Source organism: Notothenia rossii (assembly GCF_949606895.1).
Source record: "Notothenia rossii genome assembly, chromosome: 7".
Classification (NCBI taxonomy): domain Eukaryota; kingdom Metazoa; phylum Chordata; class Actinopteri; order Perciformes; family Nototheniidae; genus Notothenia; species Notothenia rossii.
This window is the reverse complement of record NC_136905.1, coordinates 7,656,300-7,675,398: the sequence shown is the minus strand read 5'-3', so window position 1 is coordinate 7,675,398 and position 19,099 is coordinate 7,656,300. Positions and strand designations below refer to the sequence as shown.

General features: G+C 46.0%; 1 protein-coding gene across 3 annotated transcripts; it reads right to left on the bottom strand.

Moving 5' to 3' along the window:
• Positions 1–3,427: 3,427 nt before the first annotated feature.
• On the bottom strand, positions 3,428–18,478 carry atn1 (atrophin 1). 3 transcript variants are annotated; one of them, XM_079640418.1, is made up of 10 exons: positions 18,219–18,478; positions 16,383–16,513; positions 15,451–15,552; positions 14,482–14,601; positions 11,633–14,340; positions 10,073–10,289; positions 8,129–9,686; positions 5,815–5,982; positions 5,491–5,671; positions 3,428–4,112 (listed from the first exon to the last, which is right to left on the bottom strand). In XM_079640418.1, exons 2-10 carry the CDS (start codon positions 16,407–16,409, stop codon positions 4,079–4,081), a joined length of 5,115 nt encoding a protein of 1,704 aa, XP_079496544.1. In that variant the 5' UTR covers positions 16,410–16,513; positions 18,219–18,478; the 3' UTR covers positions 3,428–4,078. The 3 variants fall into 3 exon arrangements, with proteins under 3 accessions (XP_079496544.1, XP_079496545.1, XP_079496546.1); XM_079640419.1 differs by having other exon boundaries at positions 5,839–5,982; positions 18,219–18,477; XM_079640420.1 differs by lacking the exon at positions 5,815–5,982.
• Between the last annotated feature and the right edge of the window lie 621 nt (positions 18,479–19,099).

Here is a 19,099-nt window from a genome sequence, read left to right as displayed (position 1 = left end):
AGTGGAGAGGGTCAAAGAGCTCTGGTCTCCAGCAGGTTATCTACGAATACTTGACAAATGCTCAGCAGTGCTTCAGGATGGTCCTGCGGGGTCTCCCTCTCCAGGCAGGAGTGGAGTGAAGAGCAAGAGGTCAGAAGAGGTTAACTGTACGGGTGAGAGGAGGGGAAGAGGCAACAGACACTTAGAGGTTGAGATGCTCCTACGAGAGATGTTAGGGATGGTGCTCAAGCAGAGGTTTCATTGACAAGAGTGAGTATCTCTCCGTGGCATCGGAAACATGTTCTCCATGTAATTGAATGAAATGAAGAGAGTAGCGCGTTGACGTTCTTGAATCTAGGATGTTTTGAATGAAATGGAGCAGTTGGGACCAAATGCCAGTCAGGAGGGGCCAAAATCACATAGAAATAAAACAGATAATTAAAGGTCACCTATTATGCAAAATCCACTTGTTCGTGTCTCTTCTACATCAACATGTGTCCCCTCTTCTTCATGTCTCTTCTACATCAACATGTGTCCCCTCTTCTTCATGTCTCTTCTACATCAACATGTGTCGTCTCTTCTTCATGTCTCTTCTACATCAACATGTGTCCCCTCTGTGTAAAGAGACTCTGAAAGTTTCAGGAACAAAGATTCTTTCTCTTTTTGTCCTGATCCATTTTTATAAAAACTGAAAATGAGCTGATCAGATTTTGGACACTTTATGATGTCATCACGATTTTTTGGCTTGTGTAACCATTAGCCAATCAGCAACCAAGGTAGGCTATGTCGTGTGTTGTCTGGCTTTGCTTCCCCTGTCGTGAGTTTTGATCGCTCAGTGATGATACTTATACTTCTAGAATCCGTGGAATCTCAGTTTACTAGCTGATATCTTGTTTGTGCAGATCCGATAAGTAATAAAGTATTTCTACCGTGAGTTCTGTGCTAAGTGCGTTAGCATTTTTTTTTGCTCAGGGCTCATTAGACGCTTCTTGTGAGACTTGTGTTTTGTTTCAGTAAAAATGGTTCGTATTGTCAGTTAGCTGAGCCGGCAGGGGCATGGGGTTTAACAGGTTAACAACTTGGTTATTTGCGTGTTAAATCAACGGGGTTCATATTATTTGGGGAACATTTAACAGTTCATTAGGCGTGCATGGCATCTCCTTCACTTGTAATTGAGCAATAAAAAAAAAAAACCTTATTGTACTGCTTCTAATTACATAAGAGTGTCTGACTTTAATCATCATAACATAACAAAAGGGGTCTTGATTTGTGGATTTGTTTGTTTAATCCTCACAAATTGGTATCACATGTAGCTAAGTGCTCGTAAATCATTTGTAGTATTTAGTCTTGCTGCCACATCGGGGTCTATCATCAGTGATGTACAAATAATTAAAGATAATTTCATAAATCACGGGGATGCTTTCAGAAGAGATTTAACGTTCACCTGACACTGTGCATTATCCTATTGCACTGAACAATACACATGTGGAACTAAAAGTAGGCCAATATGAAAGAATACGAATTATTTGCAAATATTTGTCCTAGATTTGAACAAACGCTGCTAATAATGACATTTATTTTACATTCAAAGTGGCAAAAAAAAAGCTGGAGTGATAATTCTAGGTCTATATAAAATGCCTGTCTTTCATCCACACCTTTCCCAGCATCCTTACCCTGAGAGAGGAAGTGCTGAGAATATCCGCAGATGTGATGTCACCAGAGGAGAAAATCAGATTTGTCCTGCTAGAGGATACTTTACATTATGTTGACACACTTATTCAAGGTGACTTTTAATGACAAACGACCCACATACCAACTCACAAGCCTGCCCTATACTATATATTTATATATATATATATATATATATATCCAATATCATCCTCCTGACTGCGATGGCTCTCACTGATAAGGCTATTCATCAATGTCACATCAGTATGAGGAGCTTTTATTGCATAAAAGCGTAAAGGGATGTAGATTTTAGCATCTAGAAAACCATTTAAGACCATTTAAATGGAAAGAATGCATCATGAGCAGACTCTGGAGTAAGGGATTACATATTCAGGATACAAAAAAAGGTACCTGTATTCCCTTGTTTTCCACAGTTACATAAAAACAGATGTTATTAGATTACTGGTACATAAAAAAGGGAATACGAGCAGGATTACAAACACATTTTAAAATAAAAAATCTTATATATTATAGGTAGAGGTACTGCCTGAACTTTCTTTTTGGTTTTCATTTAGGCTACATTCATTCGCCATTATTTTAAAGAGGCCCTATTATGCGTTATAGGGTTTTCCCTTTCTTGTATTGTATTATAGGTTTTATAGGTATGTCTCCCACACACTCCCCCCCCCCCGCCTGAAACGTCTCCATTGGACTCCTTTGTTTAACTTCGTAACATCACGGTATAACACTTGCGCTTCTATTAGCTATCACTCCAACACATTGTACATGATAGGCTAAGGGGGCGGGACATCTCTAAGCGGTTGTCCAATCACAACAGAGCCGGCCAGCTAACCAACCAGAGCAGACTGGGCTCTGGTTTCAGACAGAGGGTGAAAAGAGGTGCTGCAGCACAGGCAGTATGAGACAAATAAAGAGCTTTTTGAACATTAAAGCATGGAAACATGTCCCAGGCACAATATACAGATATGATCATGAGAATGATAGGGCCCCTCTAAGAGGACACGTTTGATTTCTTCTTTTCCAATGTAACATTGATTTGAGTAAAACCCATCTTATTGATATTTCTATTCTCTTGTATTTATCTGCATTGCATCCAAAAATAAGGGAAAGTAATCAGGTTACATTACTTTTATATCGTGATACTCAGGTTAGGTTACAGATTACATTTTCTTACACGTACCTAGTAACTGTAACAGGATACATTCTTAAAGTCACCCTCCCCACTCTGACACAAATCATATTGTGAAGTTTGTTTACACAGATCTGCCAGCAGTGATTCTGTGTTTCAGCACGAAGGCCGTCTCCAGTGATCCGTGTCCGTTTGAAGGAGAGTCCTGCAGCCGGACACGGTGAGAACACCGCCCTGAGCCTCCAGCACTAAATCACATCTCAGCTCCTCCTTTTCATTTCTCTCCCTCTTTCTCTCCCTTTTCAATTTTTTTTTTTACTGTGCAGTAAGGAATGCTCTCTACAGGGTGGCTGGTGCTCACTGGAGCGCCTCAACTCCCATGTCTCACACTCATCCCATGTGTCTCCTATTAGCTACACACAACCAAGAGAGGGAGGGACGCAGAGAAAGAGGGGGGAGTCAGAAAGAGAGAGAGAGGAGGGAGAGTAAGGGGGGAGGGGGAGACGAGAGGAATTTGATATGCTTTGTGCATGAGTGACTTGTATAAAACAAAGACGGGGCAAATTGTCTGAATGTATGTGAGAGAAAAAAGGGGGGAGAAAACAGTGCACGCATGAATACGCAAGAGACTAGCAAAAAAAGATTATAATTTATTTCCAGATTTGTTTGCCTTCATTTGCATCTTGTTTCACAAGGTAAATCGAAAATAAAAAATAAAAATAAAAACCGACTGCCGTACCATGAAAATGTAAAAAAATAATACAAATAATATGTACTGTATATATAATTATATCATTATCAACAAACAGACGACATTAATCATAATAACAATACTATTGATCATTAACGTAACACTAAATTGCTGGTCTCATGCATATAGGACGCCCCTCAGGTACAAAGGAGGGGGTAATTACTAAAAATAGAAACAGAAGTCCCACCAGTTCAGAATAAAGCGCCTAGCTACATGCAATGACATAAAAGAGACTCATGTACACATTCCTTCTGGCATCAAGTATTTTACACATACTGTACTGCACTATTGCCGCCCCCATCTAATATACTGTACAGAGCACGATACAAAACAGGACGGGAGTTGGAGGAACGTTTGCAGGGGAGCGCTGGAGTCGTCGTGGTGCAGCAGGGACGTGTGCCACGCTTTAGTGAAACCCTTTAAATTCCTCCTCAGTCCATTAGTCCAGCTTTTTCTTTGTTCCTTCATTGTTTTCAGTGCACACATTCTCCCTCGTGTTTCTCCATGCTGCTCTCCGTCGTGCCCCTCCCTCACAGGGTCTTGTCACTCTCTTTCTTCAGGTGACTGAAAGGTCAAAGGGGAAACCGTGTTAAGAGTGTAGGGTAACGTTAAAGGTCACAGCTGAGGTTCGGTTTCATCTCGTTTGGGGAGCTTTAACTGCTGAAGTAACAGCTGTTTTAAGATATATTGTTAAAGATTTATTCGACTGGATTCAAATATGTACAGAGGGCGCATACATTTTTCCTCTTAAGGGTAGGGAACCCCCCCCCCCCCCCCCCCTCTGTGCCACAGAGCCAAGCCGACTTTTACAGCTGAGATGCATCAACATTTTGTCAGCTTTCCAACTACTTTTTTCTTTGGTAGGCCGGCCAATTGAAACAAACTCAACGCCAGTTTGTGCTCAGGCCCAAAGCTGCCAAATGTCAGGATGACTAACCTTGGGCTTAGATATAAAAACCAACAATAGGAGTGTTTTTATTTGTGTTGTTTTTTAGGCTCTGCCACCTATTAAGGGTTGTTTAAAAATGATCAAAAAGTATAAACAAGAAATGTAGATTTCTGCTATCTTAAGAATTGGATCTTGTGTCAAATTCAGGCCATTTTGATGATTTTCAGGGTCTTGTAGTTTGAGGACATTTCTCTTCTATCAATGCAAGTCATTTGCTTTAAGTACATTCATATTGCCCAATGGGTGGAGGGGATTGTTGAAGCCAATGTATTGCATGAACCTGGTGAGCTAACGGGAAGGAAGTGGTGAAAACTAGATCTTTGTGTCTCGGGTCAGGGTTTGGGTAATTGGGCTAGGCCTTAAAATTGTATTCTAAGGACAGTGAATAACTCACGGACGCAAATATCATATAAGTAGGTTTTGTTAAGTGTCTGAAATTGAATCTGAAAATGGATGATTAGTCCAAGAAAATAATCTGCAGCTATCTTAATGATTGATTAATTGTTCAAGATTTTTGTAGCAAACAATAAAATCATGGTCTGATTCTCAAATATTCTCAGCATGATGTTCTGCTGTTCCTGCTCTTACAGTTTAAGATAGTTTATTATCAGCCTTCTGGTTAAACTAGAAAAGCCATTTTGGAAACAACAGTGTGGGTCTTAGGAAGTTACTGACACGTAAGAAATCAAATATCAAAGGAGGAAACACACATTTAATCTCTGCTGCATTTATCAAGGCCATTATGGACTCACACTACATTACATGAGATAGATAGATAGATAGATAGATAGACAGAGATGTAGGTAGGTAGGTAGGTAGGTAGGTAGGTAGGTAGGTAGGTAGGTAGGTAGGTAGGTAGGTAGGTAGGTAGGTAGGTAGGTAGGTAGGTAGGTAGGTAGGTAGGTAGGTAGGTGGGTGGGTAGGTAGGTAGGTAGGTGGATAGCATTAACAACAAAACCACAATACAAAAACACAAAATATAAAAGGCCTTACCTGTAATACTCGTCCTGGGTGAGGGAGTGGTGGTGATGGTGGTGGATCCACTGCTGTTCGAGGGCCAGTCTCTGGATCTGCAGCTCCGCGCTCTGGGCCTGCTGCATGGCCTGGAGCTGATGGGCTGCCGACATGGGACCAGTGAGGGAGGACGGCTGGGGCAGGTCACGGAAAGGAGCACCTGTGGGGGGGGGGGGGGGATAAAGGGGAAATAAAGGAAGCAAAAAGGTCACCAAGGTCAATCATCGTCATCAGATTCACAAAATCTCTTTTTTAAAGTTTTAGCACTGTGGAGTTTTTTAGAGAGAAAAACTGAACAAGTACATGGACGAGGAGCCTTCTCCTCACCGAACAGCTGTTGGCGGAGCACCTCGCTGTCAGTGAGGGGGTGAGCCAGGATGGGGGTGCCTAGTGTGGCTCCTGGGTAAGGGAGGCGTGTCAAAGGAGACCCCGACGCCAGCGGGTCCATCAGGGGGTGTACCCCGCCCGTCGCTGGATGCCAGTGATGTAATAGGAAATACAGGAGATATTTAATGAAAGTCAAATTATGAATATCAAAACACACAGCATGGAAATACATTATTGCTGCTTTTGAGATATTTCTTGGTAAAACATGAGAAGAGAAATCTAGATGCAACTGTAAGGCAGTTAACATGATGGCTTCTGCTATTGCAAATATTAATATCCATCCATTAACTGTAAGTGCTAATCTTTAAGAGGTTTCTCGGGGGCTGGACATTGGGCGAGAGGCGGGGTACACCCTGGACAGATTGCAAGGGAAACACGCGGCAACACATTGGGTGCGTTCCATTTGTACGAGGAAGTCGGAAATTGAAATGACTTCAAAACCGGTTATAGCCAGGTTAGCTTTGTTAGCCTTTGTTAGCTATAACAGGTGATATTGTTCAGGCTGTAATTTACGCACACAAACAACATAGCAACATGTCCTCAGAGAGAAGATAGATAGTACTGTGTGCACTGCAGGCTTTGATTTAATATTAATAAGCAGTTTATTACTACAGCTTTCACGCTGTTGAGGCGAGGAGAAGCCATGTTGGATTTTGAGATTGGAGTTGGTAAGGTTTTCCCAACTTCAGGGGGCTTGCCAGTTGAAATCTCCGACAACAAATGGAATGAACCAACCATTCAAGCTTTCATTCACACTAACAGGCAATTAAGAATCACTAATTCACCCAATTAACCTCACAATTAACCAGAGAAAACTCATGCTGAAATGGGGAGAACATGCACACATCACACAGAAGGCCCCCCCGCTGTGAGAAACCATGCAAACCCCTGAATCACAGTGACATCCCAAACTGTAATATGCAAATTTTGACTTTCCACATGAATTGTTCCAAAAGACAAAAGGCTTCTCTTGCTTGTCTGCTGATTGGTGTTACTGTGAGTGAACTACTTTGAACGTTGAACAAATGAGTCAGATGTCTCAGGGAAAGCTATGACCCCGATATCACTCAAAATCAAACACAACCTGAGTTCAATGGTGAACTCCACTAATTCGACAGGTCTTTTTATAAACGCTTAAAGGATAATGCTGGCTTATATATCAAAACAGTCAGTGTGTTAATCCGTCTCTTAAAACCTACTGCCTTCTCTTTGGAAAACACACTTAGAGCTATTTGTTCCTATCGTAGATGAATACTGAAGTTTAAAATCTTTAAAACTGGCTCACAAATAAAGACAATTTTTTTTAAGGCCCAGTAATCGCCTAAAAGAGCTTTGAAGTTTTGAGCAAAAACAAAGAGTAACGGTACGTCTACACTACAGGCATAAAAAAATGCTTTCAACGCTTCGCCCATTCACTTGAATGGGGTGACGTAGAAGATTTTTAATCTTCGCCGAACTGCATTGTGGGGAGCGGAGCATGGCTTTGCAAGCATCACGAGCATCTATCGGCATCTTGATGCTTGGCATCAGCCAATCAAATCCCGTTTATGCAAATCCCGCCAGTGCAAGCGCAGCCAATCAAACCGCGTGCAAGCTGGGAGAGCCAGACCGCAGTTAATTTCCTCATATTCCAAATGAGATATTACGGTAGCAAATCACCCGGTTCTTTACGACCAGAACTATTTACTGGGATACAAACCGGAGGAACCAGGCATGGAGGGAGGTGGCAGAGACAGTGGGTGAAACTGATAGTTTTTTCGCCTGTTTGGAGAGTTTATATCCAGTTTACTTCGTTTTAACATTGCTATTGCTTTGTATGTCGGGGGCGGGAGATTCATGTGATTGGTTGCTCGCAAAAAATCGCCAAGCTTCAGACACGCCCAGCTTCAAGATTTTTTCATGCCTGTAGTGTAGACGTGCCGTTAGTCATCTTTTGGGATTATTTTGAAGCCTATAAATTAAGTCACATTTGCACATTGCAGCATGGTGTTCTAAGAAACTACAGTTCCCAAAACTAGTCTTGGATTTGTTTGTTTTTTTGGACAATCATTGATGTCTTTTGTGTTAAATTATCACAAGTCTTACCCTCGACTTTTGAAGTACGCAAATCTTGCACATGCAACCTCTAGAAACACATTTGTTTCTAAATGTTTTTTTCTCGTAACACGTCTGTGCAATTTCGAGGCAGTAACACGGATAATTAGAGCATCAGTAGCAGAAGGGTTAGTACCTGTGTCTTGCTGGTGCAGGTGCAGATGTGAGTGGATGTGTGAATGCTGGTGATGATGAGGCGTCACGTTTAACATCTGAAGACGCCCCAGATTCTCTCCGTTCCCATTTCCGTTTCCACCTGTCCCTCCTCCATTCCCCCCTGTTCCTCCTCCTCCTCCGTTTCCTCCGTTTCCACCACTTCCTCCCCTTTCTCTCTCCCTTTCTCTCTCTCGCTCTCTGTCCCCAAAGGCCGGCAAAGCTGCTCTGTCTCTCTCCCTCTCTCTCTCTCTCTCCCTCTCCCTTTCTCCACTCCTGTCTCGCTCAAAGGAGGCGGGAGAGCGAGTGGGAGTCGGGTAGCTTTCGGGGGGAGCGGCCGGAGCAGTGGCTGGTGGCAGGTGAGAGGACAGGGAGCTGGGAAAAGACGAATGGGGGAGTGGGTGATGAAGTGAGGAGGCGTTGGTGGTCGGTGGAGCAGGTGCGGGAGGAGCTGTTGGGGGAGCAGGAGGTGCTGCTGGGGCCGGGGGGGCAGCCGGGGGGGCAGATGATGGGTGAGAGGGTAGGGAAGGTGTGAGGATCGATGACGGGGGTGGATTGGGGAGGGACTGAGGGGCAGGAGGGTTGGGAGGTCGAGTTAATGGCGGCATGGACGGGTTCTGGAGGTGCTGGGGAGGAGGCTGAGGCTGAGGAGAGGGAGTGCCGTAAAGCGACACCTCATTGGCTGCACCTCCCCCGAGTAGCAGGGAGTGTGCATGAGCATGTGCGTGGGCATTGGCGTGTGCGTGTGCGTGAGCGTGAGCATGAGAGTGAGAGTGAGCGTGAGCGTGAGCGAGGGCCAGGTGATCGTGAATGGATCCTGGAGGGTAACCCCGCTCGTCGCTCTTGAATTCAAACCCTTGCTTCATTCGCTCTCGATGTGCGGCGATTGCGTGAGGAAAGCCGACTCCTCCGAACCCGGCGCCCCCCATCCCTCCGTGTATCGGCCCGCCTGCCATCCCTACGTGGCCCCCGACGCCCGGACCCCCTTCGAGGCTGCCGCCGTACAGGAAGCCCAGGATGGCTGCAGCAGTGGCGGCGTCGGTAGGCATGTGATGCGGGTGTCCTAGAGCGTGATTCTGAAACTGGGGGAGGAAGAACGAGGGGTGGACGTGGGGATGGCTGTGGCCGTGCATCTGTGCGTGGTGCGCCTGGGCCCGATTCGCTGCGCTGAGGGGCGACATAGCGTGAGGGCGGGCGTACTCGCTCAGGGTCCTCAGCGCCGGGGTGTCCGGGCCCAGATAAGGACCTCCCATACCTATTCCCAGGGATCCCTGAGGGCCGACCACCGTCTGCGCCCCGCCCATGGACGGCATGAGGAGGGAGTGGGGGATCGAGTGGGCGAGGCTGTGGTGGTGTGCTTGAGCCAGGTGAGCCAGGTGAGCATGGGGGTGTGAGGGATGATGCTGCTGGTGAGGGGGAGGGTGGGAGACGGAGTTGCCGGAGGAAGAGGACGAAGGGTCGAGGTTGATGGAAGAAGAGGAGGGGAAGAAGAGGGAGGAGCCTTGGCGACTTCCTGCAGCGGCGTTCACGTCTTTCTGCTGCTGCAGAGACAAATAGGAACACACAGTAAATCACATCTGCTTTACTCGCCTTCCTTAAAAGGACAAATGTAACCTACATCAGGGGCGTCAAACATACGGTCAAAACCAGAGTCAGAGGGTATAACTTTTGTTCCCACTTTTGTTTGTATGGTGGTGAGTGTCAGTTCAAGTGGTCAGGATTACTACCCAGATACGAAGATTAATGTAAATTACATCGTACATAAAGTTCAATACTATATTGTTCAGTTCCAGATAACTGTGACTAAATGTTTTGCCCCTTTGTAAACACACTGGCCCCCGAACTAAACTGAGTTTGACACCCCTTATCTACATCAAGACCATTAAATCTGACACGCAACATAATTATCACGCCCAAATGTGCTCACCTGTAGTTGTCGGTCCAGTTCCCTTTCACGCTCTCGCTCCCTCTCTCGTTCCCTCTCTTTCTCTCGGATGTCTCTCGCCCGCTGCTCCACCTCCCTACGAGCTCTTTCTATCACCTCGTTCCTCTTCTTCCACAGTTTGGAGCCGTCCAACGGGACGAAGAGGACATCACTGCGAGCGCAGGAGTTCCCACTGCCACGATCAAGGACTTTGTGAAACCTGGAACACAGCAGATATAAATCATTTCAACAATCACTAAAAATCTGTTCAGAGGTGAGAGAAGTACTCAGATCTTGTACTTGAGTAAAAGTAGAAGTGCTAGAGTGTAGGAATACTCTGTTACAAATACAAGTCAAAAATTCTAAATGTTACTCAAGTAAAAGTATGAGCATCGAAATATACTTAAAGGTAGGGTAGGTAATTTTGGAGAAACCAGCTTGAGTGCGCAAGAATTTGAAAATACACAACCGGAAAAAATCTGCCCCTTCCTTCAGACTTCCTCACAGAGCCCCTCCTCCAACACACACGAACGCGCACATGACCAATGAGGGCACGAGATAAGTTTGTGCACAGATGGAAGACTGACAGGCAGGTAGGCCATCCAGTTACTTTAGCCGGGCCGACTAAAATGATTGGTCGTGCTTTTTACAGTACCACAGCTTCCACAGATGACATTTTTTTTATGGATTTATTGTCAAAGCACTTCAGATATTCATTGCTATCGGGATGTTAAGAGCATTCCATGGAATATAACAACAAGTGTATCTCGAGCCGGTTTCTCAAACTTACCTACCCCACCTTTAAAGTACCAAAAGTAAAAGTAGTCATTGTGCAGATTGGTCCATTTCAGAATAATATACGTTTTATAATTATTGATGCATCAAAGCTGGTAAAGGTGAAGCTATTTTAAATTCACATTATTATTCCAAATCTGGAAAGTAACTAAAGGAATTTAATAAATGTAGTGGAGTCAAATTACACCATTTACCTCTGAATTTTAGTGGAGTAGAAGTACAAAGTAGCAACACATTGAAATACTCAAGACAAGTCCCTTAAGTACTTGAGTAAATGTACTTAGTTACTTTACACCAGGGGTGTCAAACTCAATTTCATCGCGGGCCACATTTGCATAAAGGTTGCACTCAAAGGGCCGGTTGTAACTATTTAAATATATATATAAAATAATGTATTATATTACATTATTGCCCCTGAATTGGATTATTATCGGATAGGATAATAACTTAGTAATTAACTACGTCTGAAAGCAGAAGTCCAGGGCAAATAATTGCAAGTCTCTTCAGTGCGCATGTCACAAAACGAGATGCATTGTGGGACATGTAGTTTATGGGCAACCTGCTTCTTTAAAACGGCATGTAACCGTATAATAAACGTATTATATTCTTTGCAAGCTCTTAAGGGCCACATAACATGAAGTCGAGGGCCGGATTTGGCCCCCGGGCCTTGAGTTTGACACTCCTGCTTTACACCAATGCATCTGATCACATTAAGAGGGACTGATACATTGGGCGATCTCTAATAGGATGATAATGTGATTGACTTACCGTGCTGATTGGCTGGCGTGGATGGGAATGTCCACTGGTTTGGGTTCAGGGGAGGGGCTTCTCAACACAGGTGGTGGGCTTTCACTCTCCTCCCTTTCTTCTATTGGTTCCTCTTTGATAACAGGTATAGGGGGAGGGCCCGGATCCAAATGTCCGTCTCCCCCGGGGGCTGAAGAGCTGGAGGCCGGTGCGGAGATGCTGTTGTTGGCTGCTTGGTTACTAAGAGGCGGAGGTCCCTTTGAGACATTTGAAGGCGAGAGTGATTGCGAGTTGGTATTGCTGCTATTGGACGCGCTACTATTGCTGTTGGCCATGTTTCCACCACCACTGTTCCCATTGGAGTGGTACGTTCCAGTGAAGGGAGGGTGGCTGTTCAAAGTGCCATGGAAGGGGGAGGGGCGGCATCCGGGGGAACAGCTGGACGACACACCTGGACCAGGAAGTGGCATGTTGGGTCCAGATGAGGAGCCAGGGGGAAACGAAGAGAAGCCACCCATTGGATTAGTGGACGGGCTTGGTAACGGAGATAAGGGTGTTGGAGGAGTCTGAGCGGTGGACTGGTAGTGTGGGGGACGTACATTGGGTGCAGAGGGTGGCTGGGTGTGGGTGGTTTGAGGTGGGGGTATAGGAGGCTGAGTTGGGGGAGGGGGGTAAGGAGCATTGGGAGGGTGTCCATGATGACTGGAGGAGGAGGACGGAGAAAGGGCCGGAGGCTGATTCGGACCTCCTCCTCGGTTTTGGTACAAAGCAGACTCTCGCAGGTTTGAGTCTCTTTCTCTGGACTGGTAGTGGGGGTGAGGTGGGTGAGGGTGATGAGTTCCCCCTGAATACTCTCGTCCCAGGTTTGGAGTCACCCTGGGGGGGCTGAGGTACTCTCGAGTTGTGCCGGTGGAAGGAGGCGCCCCAGCAGGAAAGTCTTTTCCTCCAGTGGGTGGATAATCTCTGAGAAAGTGGTCCGATCCAGAGGAAGGGGTTTGTGCCTGGTCCATGGGAGGGGGGAAGTCTCGGCTGGATGAGTTTGGGGGATGAGGGTGGGGGTGTGGGGGCAGGGAGGAGTGTGGAGGGTGAGTCGGGGTGTTTTGGGGTGATGCAGGTGGGTCTCGGTTCAGCATTGGCGCGGCAGGGAGTCCGCTGGTTGAAGTCGGCAGGTTCCCGGACGGGATGGAGTTGTTGTTTGGGTTACTGTTGCCTACAGCCTCTCTTGTCGGACCCCCAAACTCCCCCCATCTGCCTCCATCTTTGTCTCTCGGATGCCCCCCACCAGTCCCGTTGGGGCCGAAGTCTCTACTCTGGTTTTGGTTTGGCGGAGGAAACTCCCTCCCTCCGTCCCTTTCCCTCTCTCGCTCCCGGTCTCTGAAAGCTGGACCAAAGTCTCTCCTTTCAGAACCCAAGTTAGGTCCGTCTCTCCCAGGACCAGTAAACTCCCGGTTCTGAACAGTAAACTCTCTACTTTGGACGCTGTTGGACCCACTATTACTCCCACTATTACTCCCAGTGCTATTGCTGCTGCTGTTACCAATGGGCGCGGAGAACTCTCTGCCGATCTCCCTCCCCCCGCACTCCCCCCTCCCTCCCCTCTCCCTCTCTCCTGCAGCCGCCCCCCTCTCTCTGTCCCCTCCCCCTCCGGCGTACCTGGGAAGGTACTCCCTGTGGGGGTGGGCTTGAGGATGGGGGAGGAAAGAGGAGTGGCGGGTGGACGGCGGGTTGTAGACGGAGGGAAGCTGCTGCTGCTGCACCGGCGGCTGGTGCTGTGGGTGGTGGTTTCCCGGGTAACGGGTGTAGCCCCAGCTCCCTTGGCAACCGGTCGCGGTGCCACCCTGCCAGCCGGTGGGGGTGTAGGGGTGAGGATGGGAGGAGGGCTGGGTCTGAGGCAACAGAGAGGGAGGAGTGGACTGAGTCTTGTCCAGGAGTTTGTCCGGCTTTTCTATTTTGTCTCTTTCTATCTTTACGTCAGTGGGAAGGTTTTGTCCCCCGAGCTCCAGGGGCTTCAGGGCAGGTGGAGGAGGGAGAGGAGGGGGAGGCAAAGAGTGGGGAATGTTGGGGCTGTTGTGGGAGAAATCTCCTCCAGGTATGGCCGTCTTGGTCCCACACTGCGAGCCGGCTTTGGAGTTCATTCTGCCGCCTTCAACGCCCGTCGGACCACCGTGCTCCACTTTACACATTAGTTTGGAGTCCATGGAGAAATAAGACTTCCTCCCACTATTGCTGTCATTTGAAGAATCTCCCACTCCACGGTGGGAGGGAGTCACAGGAGTGGAGGGAGGCTTAAGAGATGGACAGTCTTCGATTCGTGTATCCATCTCCCGCTTTTCTCCATCTCCGCAGGACTCCTCCCCTCTAGCCTCTCGAAGCGCCCTCCTATCCTCTCCCGACACCTTCCCTCCCTCCTTGCCTTTCTCCCGTTCCCTCTCTCCTTGCTTCGGTGAGTCTGGGCCATCGGAGTCAGAGTCCAGGCTGCCCAGAGGGGAAGCTGAGAGGCTTGGGGACGAGGAACGATTGTCCTGGTCTATATCCCGCCCACTGCTCAGGCTACTGCTGCTATTGGCCAGGCTCCCCACCACTGAACTCCTACTGCCCTGGGATTGGCCGTCTTCATTGTCACTCTCGCGGGATTGGCTGGCCACCGAGGTTGGAGGCGGGACAGTGGAAGGAGCCGAGCTGTCAATCGTGTGTGTTGATGTTGGAGGGTTCGGGGCAGAGACCGAATCCTGACGAGAAAAAGATCATTTGTGAATGAGGTAAAGAAAAAGACTCTTAACAGCTTAGACGGTGCCTTTTTATATATATTAACTGAATCAAAGCTTTAGAATTGTTCTTTATAGAACAGGTTGTTAAAATGTAAGACAAACCTGAACTTTCTGCCTCTTTGGAGGAGACACAAGTTCCTCCCCCTCACTCTCTGATGAATCATGCCCTTGTGATCTGCGACTGAAGCGATTTCCAGCCAATTCCTCACCAGCACCTCTTTGCTAAAACAACACAGGACTTTTAATTCAGTAGTGATGTTTTTGAATCCCCAATAAGCCTCTGACTGTTTTTAGAACAAAGCCACACGTGCGCACACACACACACACACACACACACACACACACACACACACACACACACACACACACACACACACACACACACACACACACACACACACACACACACACACACACACACACACACACACACAGCATCAATGTCACACAGGAAACATCAAAGATCTCAAAGCGATGCTACGTTGTAAAACACACTATTGAACAATCCTGACACTGCAAGGGTATGTCGGTGGCAATCTTACTGATGACTCATGCACTGACACACACACACACACACACACACACACACACACACACACACGCACGCACACACACACACGCACGCACGCACGCACGCACGCACGCACGCACGCACACACACACACACACACACACACACACACACACACACACACACACACACACACACACACACACACAGAATTCAATACATAGTGACAGTTCGTTATTGCTCATGACTCCTGCACTTGCATGCACACTATGCAATAATATCCTACTTTTACATTTTGTTAGCTGTCATTTGGCCCCTCACAGTGTTTATTTGACAGATAGTCCACAGATTTGTATCTTCTGACGGTCCACTTTTATATATTTTAACCTTTTTATTTTCTATTTTGAGATGTTTTACATTTTGTGTTTGCTTATCCTCTACTCACAGTATGTGCAATGCCTTGAATTAACATGCAACTGTGACGAAAATCCTAATTTGGGATCGATAAAATATATCTTATCTTATCTTAATATATAAACGTAAAAGACAATTGCTCTGACCGTCTGTCTATCGTTGCGTTCAGGGCGAGTGGGGCTGGTGTGCGGACGTCTTCCCCGTCGTTCCTCACTCGCCCCCCGCCGGCGCCCACTGCGCATCGGCATCTGAAAAACCCCAAAAGGTCCAGCAAAGGAGGAAGAAATGGACGAAAAGGGAATAATGTCAGATTCAGAATCAGAATCAAGGTACACATACAAGGAGTTTGCTTTGGTGTATTATTGTGCAAACACAACATAAACTAATACATTTTAAGAGAAGGTTAAAATGTTATGTTAACCTTCTCTTACAACTTATTAGGTTATGTGGTTTGAATAACATCAAAAATATGTTTTAAAAGAAAATATATTATATAAAAAATAATAAAGACAAGTATTTACACCAAATTTAAATATACAAAAGAAACAAAAAAAACTGAGTACAATGAATATATGACAATACAGTATATGACAAACTGCAGTGTGTTATATTTCAAAGTGAAGGGCTGTGCAGACATTTGCAAAAATATATTCAGAGAGATGAACAATGTTGAGTTACAATAATTAGGGTTAGGGTTATAGATAGAATGAAACAATGGGAAGTGTTGATTGTAGTGGAAATAGAGTTGATACAAGCCAAAGAAAGTCGAGTTTGTTCAATTCAAGGTGGAATGTAGAAAGGGTAAACAGGCAACAACCAGAGAAGAATAAAAATGTGATGGAGGTGGAAAGAAGAACAGGCCATAATAGAGAGAAGGCCACGGAGGCGAGGGGAGAAATTGTAAGCAGAGGAAATATAAACGTGGAATCATACAACCAAATCAATAATTTACATCTTAGTCATCCCTTGAAAATACGATTACATGTTGAACTAATTCTAATGTAGCCTCACTCCCAAATGTAGAGCATTCGGCAGGTACACAATCCCTGCCCTCATTGTGAAAAATATAGGTTCATACCGATTCTTTGTGTGTCCGTGTTTTCATTATGTCTTCTTTAAAACATCCATTTTACAACACAAGCCATTGCAGGGGCTGAACTGCTTCCTGTTGCTTACTGACTGGGCTGTGTGTGTTACAGCTAGCAAGACCTGCAAACAAGCATAAACAAAGAAGGCATTATTTGTGAATGCAAACCCTGCAGAGAATGAAAGGTTCTGCATAGGTAAAGATACACAATATGTTTGCTTTCAGCAGCAAGTGTGGAGTACAATAATGTGTGACATTATGAACAAATCTGTGTTATAAAACTGCAAATGCACTGTTGCAACATTTAAATACCCAGCATGCTTCACACTGTATTGGCATGACTAGTTTTCACTCACGTTCCTCTTTGCTTTCTCTCTTCACCATAGCAGCAAAGGCACAATAGGTTAAAACACTCACACTAATGCACTGGTCTGGTTATTGTATAATTCGGTGCAATAACACCGAAACAGATAATAAGAGCAGAGCAGAAACGTTCAGATTGGTTGACTGCATTTTGGATAGCGGCCTGCAGAAGACTCCAGCAAACATATTGAGAATATGGGACCACACCCCCCTCCTTCCACCTTCACCACAACAGCCAAAACCCACATCCACTTGTGGTTAACCCACATGGCCTGGTTATGGTCGGCAGAATCAGATTTATATTTATCAATCCAGCCACCCATTAAGGGAAATGAACAATGCCAGGATCCTCTATCCATTTGGGTGTGCCTGTCAACATAGGTAGACTTTGCAAGGGCTCGTTTAATCCATTCATTCATGTACCACTATGACGAAATAAAAATGGCTCATGTATTTTGAATGAGGATATAAATAGTCCACGCCGCTGGATGTAAAAAGAAAGATATATTTGGCCGAACAGTAAGCTGTACATTCCAGTAAATATCGTAGCCATCACTGATTTGTGTGTTTGATTCCTGTAAACCCTGCTCCACTACACATGGCTATGCATTAATTATTAGTGCATGCTGCAGTGACTGATCCAATCAGATCTTAATAACTGTCACTGTTCACACTCCATATTCTTCATAGAATAACACATGTGTTTTATAGGCAATGCAGTGTATGTACAGTCAGGCTAATTACCATACATATGACTAAGTTTATCACAGTGACAGGAAGCAGTCGGTGCACAGTGACTGTATACATAATGCATCTCAGTTACAGGTGGCAGACACTGTCCACTGCCTGGTCCTTAGCCATGGTCAGTAAACAACACATCCCTAACACACACCATGTCCCCTTTGCATGCACACAGCACATGCATTCATCAACACATTGACCACTGCATGTGATGCAAAACAGCAGCGTGCAGTTTGCTCTGCTTACATCACCAGCACTGCAACGACTCTTTCTTCCTTTCTCTCCTGCGAATGTTATTGATACACATGCAGCAGAGGAGACCGGCCCTGAGACTAAAACCCGGCGGAGCACAGTGCCCCTCCGCCGGGGAGAGGGTCGTGTTCAGTAGCACATACATGTTCACAGAATGGATGCCTGTGCACCACACGCTGCACCTCTTAAAAAAGGGAAACATGATAGGGAATGGCGAATCATTGCATTTTTTTTTTTTAAACACCGGCTCTCCCTTCTTCTCCCTTTTCCTCGCAGGAATGTGGCCGCGCGTCGTGCACTCTATTACCATTAATTCACCGGGACATCATTTAGCCAGGACAGGAGTATGATGATAATTAACGCACAAAGGAAAAAAAGAATGGGGAGGGAAAGGACAAACGTGGCCAACAGGAATAGCTCCAAATATCCAGTATAAGCATCCATTTTTCCCCCTTTTTTTGTTGTACTTACCTATAATATCCAGCGATGCGTGCTCTCACTCTCACTCTCCCTTTCCTTTCTCCCCCTCTGTTTTGTCGTTTTATGTTGCACGCTGACACGCACAGTCTGTCAACACAGGCTTCATATTGCAACGCGCTCCGATAATAACAATAATGCAGAAGAAATCTCTTTCTATTCGTTGAAGGAAGAAGAAAAAAACCAGGGGTGCCAACTGAAGACTACAAATTGATGCGTATACCCTCGCCTCTTCCCCACCCCCTTTCTCCCCCTTTTTCTTTTTGTGCCCCCCCTTTCTCCCACCCTACCTACTCCCCCTTCTTCCTCTAAGACGACTTGCACTTTTTTTTATATATATATCCCCTCTCCGGTCTTACAGTCACAATTTTTTAGGGATAGAGAGAGGGATGCACGTCGGGTGAGAGAAAGGGAGAGAGAAGAGGGCGTGATTTGCATGAGGAGAGAGGGGGAGGAGGAAGAGAGGCGCAGAGAGAGGGCCAAAAACTCTGAAGAGGGAGGGGATCAAGAGGGAGGGTCTCTCTCTGTTGCCTAGTCCCTCCAGAGTCACCTTTACTGTAAGAGCTCGGCTGTATCTCAACATGAACCCTGAAGAGGAGGACGAGTCTGTCCAGCAGCTCTTTGTTCCTGCAGGACTCACGTAATCCAATGCAAAACCAGCTGTAAATGTTGATTTAACAGAAAATACATGTGTGCATTTGACAGATAATGCCGGGGGTTTTAACAAAGAGAGCTCGTCAGGAATAATTGCAACCATAAGGAATAACCATATAAAGGTGTATGTTTTCTGTCTGTGTTTCTGTCTGTCTGTCTGGAGGAAGCTTGCAGCGGTGTGTCCAGTCAAGCGGCTCTGCAGACCTCCCCCCTTCTCCTCT

Bases quoted from the DNA above. Each gene is read 5' to 3' on its own strand.
- atn1 (XM_079640418.1), bottom strand. From the start codon at position 16,409: ATGAAAACACGGACACACAAAGAATCG. The intron at 10,290-11,632 runs GTAAGTCAATCA...GCTGTGTTCCAG, and splicing joins CACGCCAGCCAATCAGCACG to GTTTCACAAAGTCCTTGATC. The intron at 5,983-8,128 runs GTACTAACCCTT...ACTGGCATCCAG, and splicing joins CCTGCACCAGCAAGACACAG to CGACGGGCGGGGTACACCCC.